Source organism: Seriola aureovittata, chromosome 14 (assembly GCF_021018895.1).
Source record: "Seriola aureovittata isolate HTS-2021-v1 ecotype China chromosome 14, ASM2101889v1, whole genome shotgun sequence".
NCBI classification, from domain to species: Eukaryota; Metazoa; Chordata; class Actinopteri; order Carangiformes; family Carangidae; genus Seriola; species Seriola aureovittata.
This window is the reverse complement of record NC_079377.1, coordinates 13,651,452-13,660,286: the sequence shown is the minus strand read 5'-3', so window position 1 is coordinate 13,660,286 and position 8,835 is coordinate 13,651,452. Positions and strand designations below refer to the sequence as shown.

The following is an 8,835-nucleotide window of genomic DNA, read 5'->3' as shown; positions in this document are numbered from 1 at the left end:
AATGGACTGTCCCATGGATTCACATGACATATGAGTGTGTGTGTGTGTGTGTGTGTGTGTGCGTGTGTGTGTGTGTGTGCGTGCGTGCGTGCGTGCGTGCGTGCGTGCGTGCGTGCGTGTGTGTGTGTGTGAGAGTGACAGAGTGTGTATGTGTGTGTCTGTGTGTGCGTGTTCTCTTAGCCATATATATTGGGCCATGTGGACACAGACGTGGAGTTTTGTAGGATAGACTTTGTATTGGCTGCAGGGCTGCTTGCCCCCCTTTCTTCATTTCTCTCTTAAAGAGAACCAGCAGGAATATAAAGCAGCTTTCAGATCTCTCTGGACTGCTTGTTGGTGGGAACTGAGGAACCTTTTCTCTCTGTGTGTGCTGAGTCTTGCCGTGTACCTGGTCCTGTAGCAAAAATGAGCGACCTGCTGGACGATGGCTCTTTCATGTTCACGTCGGAGTCCGTAGGAGAGGGACATCCAGGTGAGTCAACTTTAGCTACCTGTGTGTGTGAACTTCAGGTCACACTGAGTGAAGTGTATTAAAGTGTGTACTTCAAGACATTTCACAATATGTCATCAACAATTCCAAAATGCCCAACACATACAATTTCTAAAATTTATCTGTACTGTTTTCTCACCTGTTCACTGAACAATAGATTTAACACTTCATGCTAAAACACTGATGTGCATATGAATAAATTCTATTGAAGTTGGGGCTATATGTCCAAAATAACTCCACAGTGCTACGTATTTACCCTCCAAGCATGGTTGGTATTCCATTCACAGCAACATGTGCTTACTGCCCCTCACTCTCACTTATGGGCAGCAGGAGGTGTGTGTGTGTGTGTGTGTGTGTGTGTGTGTGTGTGTGTGTGTGTGTGTGTGTGTGTGTGTGTGTGTGTGTGTGTGTGTGTGTGTATATGTGTGACAGGTTGGTGTTAGGTTGCATGCTGAGGAAAGAGTGAGACATGTAGACTACATGCTGGCTCTCGGACGCAAGTTTCATGTTGACATTAGTGTGCGAAATGGGGATAATCAAAGACCTGTCAATCCAAACTGCTGTCATACAACAATCTTGTGTTTCAGCCTTAACCCAAACTAAAATGACCTTTCACAGTTTCTCTGTGGATTGCCATTTGTCTGAGAAGGGAGAACGGGAATTTTCATTTAATGAGAAAGTTCAGAAGAGATTAGTTCTTGTTTGTAGTGTTTTATATGGCTTGTCTCTGAAGTCCAAAAATTTATAATCCCATGCTGGCAACACTTTACTTTAAGTGCCTCAATTTAGCATTTATAAGCAATATATAAACATTTAATATTATTTAATAATAGTATATTATAATTTAAATTATAGTGTGTTGTAAACCATTTAATGAATGTTTGTATGCTGTTTTTAACGCTAAACAGTGGGACTTAAAGTAAAGAGATACCCAGATGTTCGATACACACCTGAGAGCTCGTCTCACTTATACCCTGATGATAAAAGTTTAAACATACTCTACTCTCTACACCGCTGCTTTTAGACCCACCCCACCCCACCCACCACCCACCACCACCTCCTGTCAATGTGTTGTAATCCTTTCAAATATGTAACCTTACAAAGTCCCCTGTGCTAAATCAATAATCAGTAAATGCAACGGAGTCAACCAGTTGTGGAGCTTCACAGATAATGACAGAACGTGACGACTGTGGGCCACCAGTGTTATGTAAAACCACAGTGGTAGAAAATAAATGACACTGATTTGGAATCAGAGAAATTGAGCTCGAATTTGAATTAAAATTGAAAAAAACTGATTTTTAAAGAAAAGGTTTGATACATGGCAAAAAGTGAATTTTCTTGTAGCTAAAGATCATATCTCTTATATTATTTAAACATTACTAAAACACAAATAACTCATAAAGAGGAGGGAAAATATTAAAAAAAATGAAAGAAAGATCTAGTTACCAGTGAAAACAAATACAAGGAGAAATGCAAACCCATGTGATTGTCAAGATCTGAAATGGCTATTTTAATATGAATCCAGAAAACCATCTTTTAAAATAGATTGTAATGTGTGTCATCTTAAGTGCATGTTATAAAAATAATGCTGTGAAGAAAAGCAGATGGCTGAATTTTCCAGAAAACATGATCAACAGTAACAATAATATTTTTGTTCCTTTTAGTTTCTTACTAATAGTCCACATGGGATTTCTTATACTTGCAGAGGGCGAAGCTGCCAGTCTAGATGAACTTTTCCCACGTCACTGTGTGTGTATATTTATCTTTTGACAATTTCACCGTTCAGTAGAACATTTCTCTTTAAAGAAACTCTTGATATTGGATTCTGTATTTGCTTAGTATTAAATAACAGCGCAGCCTATTTGAAGCCAAATATTCTCATTATAAAATTCATAGCTTTTAAACTGTCCTTACTCTGCACATTCACAGACGTGTGTGGCCTTGACAGAAGGCTACAGGACACACCTTTTGATTTGATAAGATACTTTGAGGTCTGGGCTGTTCCCACAGATAGTGGCCATTTTTTCTGGGAACAAAGTCAGGCCTGTCACAAAGATATGTAGTCCTACACCTGTAGTCTGTAAAGCAAATATGAAAACTATTTTATACCAATCATCCTCTCCTCTGTGTCCTGCAGTCAATGCAACCAGATGTTGATGTTGTTTCTGATGTAACTCGTGTATTGCATTGCTTCAGCAGGATGACTGAGAGAGATGAATGGAGTGTTTTGTGAGGCATTGTCCGGCTGCTGCACTCAAATCCAACTTATGCAACTAAAATCCAACACTCTTCCTGTTTGAAATGTTAGCATGTAATATTTCAGAGAGGCATTTGTAAACTTGGCCACCTAAGCTCACATCTTTTATTGTTAATATTATGCAAAACCTAAATTAATAAAGCTACAATATATACTTTTTTCTGTCATTTAAACACAGGGATTCCTGCCACAAAAATTCACAAATAAACAAAAATCTCACAATTACAAATTCAAATCGCCCGATCTCTATGTTCTGACTTTAAACCTTTAGTGTAATGTTTGTTGCCTCTTCACAGACAAAATTTGTGACCAGATCAGCGATGCTGTCCTGGATGCTCACCTGAACCAGGACCCAGATGCCAAAGTGGCCTGTGGTGAGTAAAATAGAATTCAGAGAGTTAATGTCATTGCTTGGAGCACAGAGACACAGAGAGAGAGGTTTATGTCAGTATCATCTCATGTGGATCACACATAGAGTATAAACAAATTGGCCCACTGGCCTGAATCTCACCTGGAATTTAAGTCATCAGCATTGTTGAGATTATTTATTGTATTTCAATACTGACCTCTGAAGTCACAAGATGACTGCTTTCAAGCTTAACCCTGTGAACTTGCTGATAACAGCAATCAGGTTGAAGTCTAGAGGTAGGAATGTGTCCAAAGATTTTGTGAGATCACAGGATATTGAAAATCACTGCATGTGTAATGTGTTGATCGTATTGACAGAGACGGTGTGTAAGACTGGCATGGTGTTGCTGTGTGGAGAGATCACATCTCGGGCCAACGTGGACTACCAGAAGGTGGTCAGAGACACCATCAAACACATCGGCTACGACAACTCCGACAAAGGTGCGAAAATGACACGGAAAAGGGCAAAAATATAGATAATGTGGGTGCTGTGTTGTCAGCTTTTCTCTCATTTGTTTTCCTTCTGTAGGCTTCGACTATAAGACGTGTAATGTGCTGGTGGCTCTGGAGCAGCAGAGTCCGGACATTGCTCAGGGGGTCCATGTTGACAGACAGGAGGAGGACATTGGAGCGGGAGACCAGGTACGACTGTTGCAACAGGTTAATGTGTCCTTGGGCTCTTGTTGACCAGAACGCTGGGTGATAGTGGCAAAAATCAAATATTACAGTTTGTTTGACTCACTCCTACAGATGCAGATCTTAGACAACAGTTGGTGAAACGAATGTTGGTGTTTTACGTTTTTTATTTGCAAAACCTCAAGCGTGCAGGTAATTGTTAGAAATGTGGACAAGCAGCACCACACATTTGTTCATTTCATTTCACTGCTAGAAATTCAGCAGTGTTATAAGAAGTTTGCAAATCTTTTATTTAAGAAAATACTCTATCACAAGAAAAAATGTCCTCTATTTAAAGAAAAGAAGTACAGTCAGCTAAATGTACTTAAGAACTCATTCTGCAGAAAAATGTATGACAACATTAGACTGTTGATACTGATGCATCTAAGTGTTGGAGGTGGAGTTAGTTTTAACTACATAACATACAGTTAGTCCACAGGTTCCCAACACAGGAGCCAGGCCCAATCTTAATGTCACAAGACAAATCTGACGGTTCGTGAGATGATTAATGAGGCGTGAAAAGAAGAAAGAATGAAATTCTGCTACACAAACCTAGTTTTGGACTTTTCTCTGATCTTTGCTGTGAAATACTGGATAACTGTATCTCTATGGTCTTCAAACAGTTACTGAAATGAAAGCACCTGAAGAGTTTAGAGGTGAAATCTCTCTTTGATGGAACTTCTAACAACTCATAGACATCTGAAACATGACAAGAGGCCTCGGCCAGCGCTGTTTTTTTTTAATAAGGGATCACAAGACAAAAGGGTTGGAAACCACTGGTTTAAACTGACACAATGGCCGTGCTTTATGTAAAAATTTAATCTGTAAAGTAACTACAGCAACTACTAAAAAGTACAATATGTCTCACTGAAAGTAGAATTATTAAGTTGCATGAAGCGGAAATACAAGAACCTCAACACTTACTTAAATACAATACTTGAGTAAATGTGTTTAGTTACATTCCACCACTGACATTTAAGTCAAGTTAAAATTCAATTTAAAAAAAGTCAACAATTTAAGAAAGCCAACAAATCTCTCTCTCTCTCTCTCTCTCTCTCTCTCTCCTCTGCAGGGCCTGATGTTCGGCTATGCCACAGATGAGACGGAGGAGTGCATGCCTCTCACCATCGTCTTGGCCCACAAACTCAACGCAAAGATGGCCGAACTCAGACGCACCGGCATCATCCCCTGGCTGCGTCCTGACTCTAAAACACAGGTGAGGCTACATTATTTATTGTATTACAACACATGCAAGACTCAAAGAGAAACAGAAACACTACAGCAGTCATTGTGTGAATTAGTTTATTGTTTCTAATCTGGGTGTCTTCCAAGAGATTTATTTTGGTGCCAGTAGACAAAATCGGATCAACAGTGGCTACTGCAAGTATTTAAGATAAAGCTGTCTGTGTTGAAATAATAGACTTTTGACTGATTTAGAGGCAGTTAGCCACTAACACAAAGAGTCTAAACTTTTTGTCCCATGTCTAAGCAAGAGAGAGTAGTTCAGATTTCAGGTATTTGAACATAGAGCTTTAGATTTATCTCAGATTTGACTGAGTAAACTTCAAAGCAGCAAAGTATTAATGAATTAACAAAGCGACAATCGAATTATCTCAACGGCAGAAACTACAGGGGCACTTAGAGAGCACAGGGACAGCAGCGGTCCCAGCAAAGTTCTTTCAGATATTACCGCCACTTTTTTTCTGGGATATTGAAGGATATCAGCCCAAAACTTCAGTCATAGTTTTAGGTGAGGGTCTGCACAAGAAAACAGATACAATTACATCTATCGTCTATGTCTGCCCCACAGGTGACAGTACATTATGACCAGAGGGACGGAGCTGTCGTCCCCAAGAGAGTTCACACCATCGTGATCTCTGTCCAGCATGATGACCACATCTCTCTGGAGGAACAGAAGAAGGTCCTAAAGGAGAAGGTACAGCCTCATAAGCACACCTAACTGGGCTCTGACTAATGAATTCCTTAGGAAGTCATATCTTTGGTTCTTAATGTTGCATTGATTCTGTCAGGTGATCTACACCGTGGTTCCTGCTAGATATTTGGATGACAAGACCATCTACCACCTCCAGCCAAGCGGTCGTTTCGTCATTGGAGGACCCCAGGTGATCATCACGCTCAAGTTGTTCATTTCAACTGGAAACAAATTGTACAAAAAATAAAAAAAAAAATAAAAAGTCACCTCTGATTTTTTTTTTTTTTTTTTTTCACCCCACCAGGGTGATGCTGGTGTGACAGGCAGGAAGATCATTGTAGACACATACGGAGGTTGGGGAGCTCACGGTGGCGGAGCTTTCTCTGGCAAAGACTTCTCAAAGGTCGACCGCTCGGCTGCCTACGCGGCTCGCTGGGTGGCAAAATCTCTGGTCAAAGCCAAACTGTGCAGGAGAGTTCTGGTTCAGGTGAGTGTATGGCTTCAGTCAATGACCAGCGTTTGACGCATAAATATGTGCAGATGAAAAACATCTCTATCTATCTGTCTGGGTGTGTTCCAGGTGTCTTATGCTATTGGAGTGGCCCAGCCTCTGTCTATCTCCTTGTTCACCTACGGTTCCTCTGAGAAAACAGAGACAGAGCTGCTGCAGATTGTCAACAAGAACTTTGATCTGCGGCCAGGAGTCATTGTCAGGTAAACACATAAATACGACCTTTGTATTCTTCATATGCAAAACAACACAAGACTCCTTTGTTTAAAGCCACTGTTGGTGATTTTTAAGTGAATGTAGCATCTTTAAAATTATTCTGATGGCGAAAATCGAAAAAATAGAGTTGAAATGATTCATCCGTTAGTCAATGGAAAGAAAATTAATTGGCAACTTCTTTGAGAAGTGATTCATCATTTCAGTCATTTCTCAAGCAAAATTGCCAAATTTTTTCCGGTTCCAGCTTCCAAAATATCAGCATTTACTGCTTGTTTACATCAAATAGTGTAGTAGTGTAGCCTGTGAAAATTGGTGCAGTCTATGTGCTGCTGTCTTCTGTCTTTTTTGAAACCACTAGGAGGCACCAGAGTTGGACAATTTCAAATTGTACACTTGGGGGTTTTAAGATAGCAGCCCATTAACTGTCTTTGTATCCATTTACATTTCCCTCCGTTCTTTGCAATGAAGGCTGCATGTGATTGTCAAACAAATGTATTATTTATTATGAAATATATTTCATATGGACAAGTACATAGCAGGAATCACATTTAGGGGTTTAAATTTTCCTGCGAATGGTTTTGACTGCAGATGTGAAACTGATTAGAAATGTGCCGAATGAATGAATAATGTACTTACTGTCCTTCCTCACCTGTGATGATACATTCCTTCTGTATCCTCCCCTAGGGAACTGAACCTGAAGAGGCCAATCTACCAGAAAACAGCGTCCTATGGCCACTTCGGCCGAGCAGAGTTTACTTGGGAGATGCCCAAAAAGCTGGTCTTCTAAATACTCCACCTGCTTGTCCTGATCGATAACTCTTCGTGGGCTACAACTGCCAACTCCAGCCACTGATAGGACATGTTTTAATAGGACGAACTAAAGCCAAAGTTAGGGATAAGTCAGCTTTAAAGAGGTGACAAGATAATTATGAGAGTGGTTGTAGCCAGTGGACGTAAAAATGGGACATTCTCCCAATAAGAAGAGAGGCCTTACAGAGGACATCTCAGTAACCAATCCTTTTCTAGCCCACAAAACATCCAATTATTGGTGCTTTAGAAATGTAGGAATTATCATTAGTCAAAGCTCTTCCCTGGTTATGTAAAGGAACGGCACAGCAAATAAACTACTCTGAAAATAAATACTTATACACCTCTACAAGCAGGGTGTTTTATCTCAGAGCTGTGAACGTTCCTTTATGATGTACAGGAACAACCTCAGTGCTTGATTTTCAAAAGGTGCTATTGGCAACAGCAAGTATTTCGTCAGTGACCATCATATGAATGTCAGAAGTGTAATTATTGCTCAACCAAAAGCTTGGCATTAGGAGAAAATTTAATCTTTTTGTCATGACTGTAAAATGCTTTTTCTAAGTCTTATTTTGTAACATGTGCAACAGGAAGCTGTTTGCACTGTTACAATCACCACTGTACAAGATGACAGGTCACATGGGGGAGAGCTTTTACCTCTTAAGCATAAAATATGTTACAATGAATCAAATGTAAAATAGCCATGCAGTCTTATGTTTCCATACTTCTTTTCTCTCCTTTCAGCTCGGCTTTCTTTTAATATCAACTTGCTTTTATTGCTGCTCAGCTCACCTGCTGGCTGATTTGTATCTTCATGTGTCTGTTTTATATTTTTACCTGCAGGCCTGCTGCTGTGACTGAGTCTGTAAATGTGATTCATTTTAGCAAATAACTAGAAGTCTGAACTCTGACTCTCACTCTTAGCAGTGAGCATTTAGTGGACCACTGATGTCTTACAATCGCTGCATTTTGTTTTAAGCCTGTGCTGTATCTAAGTTAATATCTGACAGAGTACCTTGATGCAGATGCAGATCTCCTCTCATTTCCCCTTTATATCATGGAGATGTTTTGCCAATTTCTTACTCAATGTGAAGTTTGCTCTACCCAAAAACAACTTGGACTGATGTCTAGTTACACTGCAGCCCTATACAGCAGGCCAAGATTGTCTCCATGGATTTAGAGGGAAACAGGGAGCGTTTATTAATATATTTCTCACAGGGCATTTAGAAAATTGAATTTTAAGTCAGCTTTCGTCATTGCTTAATCACAAAGTATTCAATATAAATCTCCCCCTCTGAACCACTTCTGAGGGGATTGAGGAAGTGTTAACAGTGCTCCCCTTAAAATGTCACGTCTGTTTAGGTTTAGGACTTTTGTGGTGACAACCCGTGCTTTCCTCTACAGCAAACATTGTTTTTGTAAGAGAGGTTTTCCTCTATTTAATGTGTTGATCTGTTTGTTGGCAGAGAAACTGGACAATGTAAATAATTAAACAATGAAAGAAAATTAAAGATATAAACAGTTGTCTGACCTTTTTC

At 39.9% G+C, this 8,835-nt stretch overlaps 1 protein-coding gene across 2 annotated transcripts; it reads left to right on the top strand.

Annotated features, from left to right (window-relative positions):
- The first annotated feature begins 208 nt into the window (after positions 1-208).
- Positions 209-8,821, top strand: mat1a (methionine adenosyltransferase I, alpha). Of its 2 annotated transcripts, XM_056395997.1 has the most exons (10): positions 214-472; positions 3,044-3,121; positions 3,474-3,596; positions 3,685-3,797; positions 4,903-5,046; positions 5,641-5,766; positions 5,861-5,953; positions 6,068-6,250; positions 6,344-6,477; positions 7,175-8,821. In XM_056395997.1, exons 1-10 carry the CDS (start codon positions 406-408, stop codon positions 7,275-7,277), a joined length of 1,164 nt encoding a protein of 387 aa, XP_056251972.1. In that variant the 5' UTR covers positions 214-405; the 3' UTR covers positions 7,278-8,821. The 2 variants fall into 2 exon arrangements, with proteins under 2 accessions (XP_056251973.1, XP_056251972.1); XM_056395998.1 differs by lacking the exon at positions 7,175-8,821 and having other exon boundaries at positions 209-472; positions 6,344-6,481.
- The last annotated feature ends 14 nt before the right edge of the window (positions 8,822-8,835 follow it).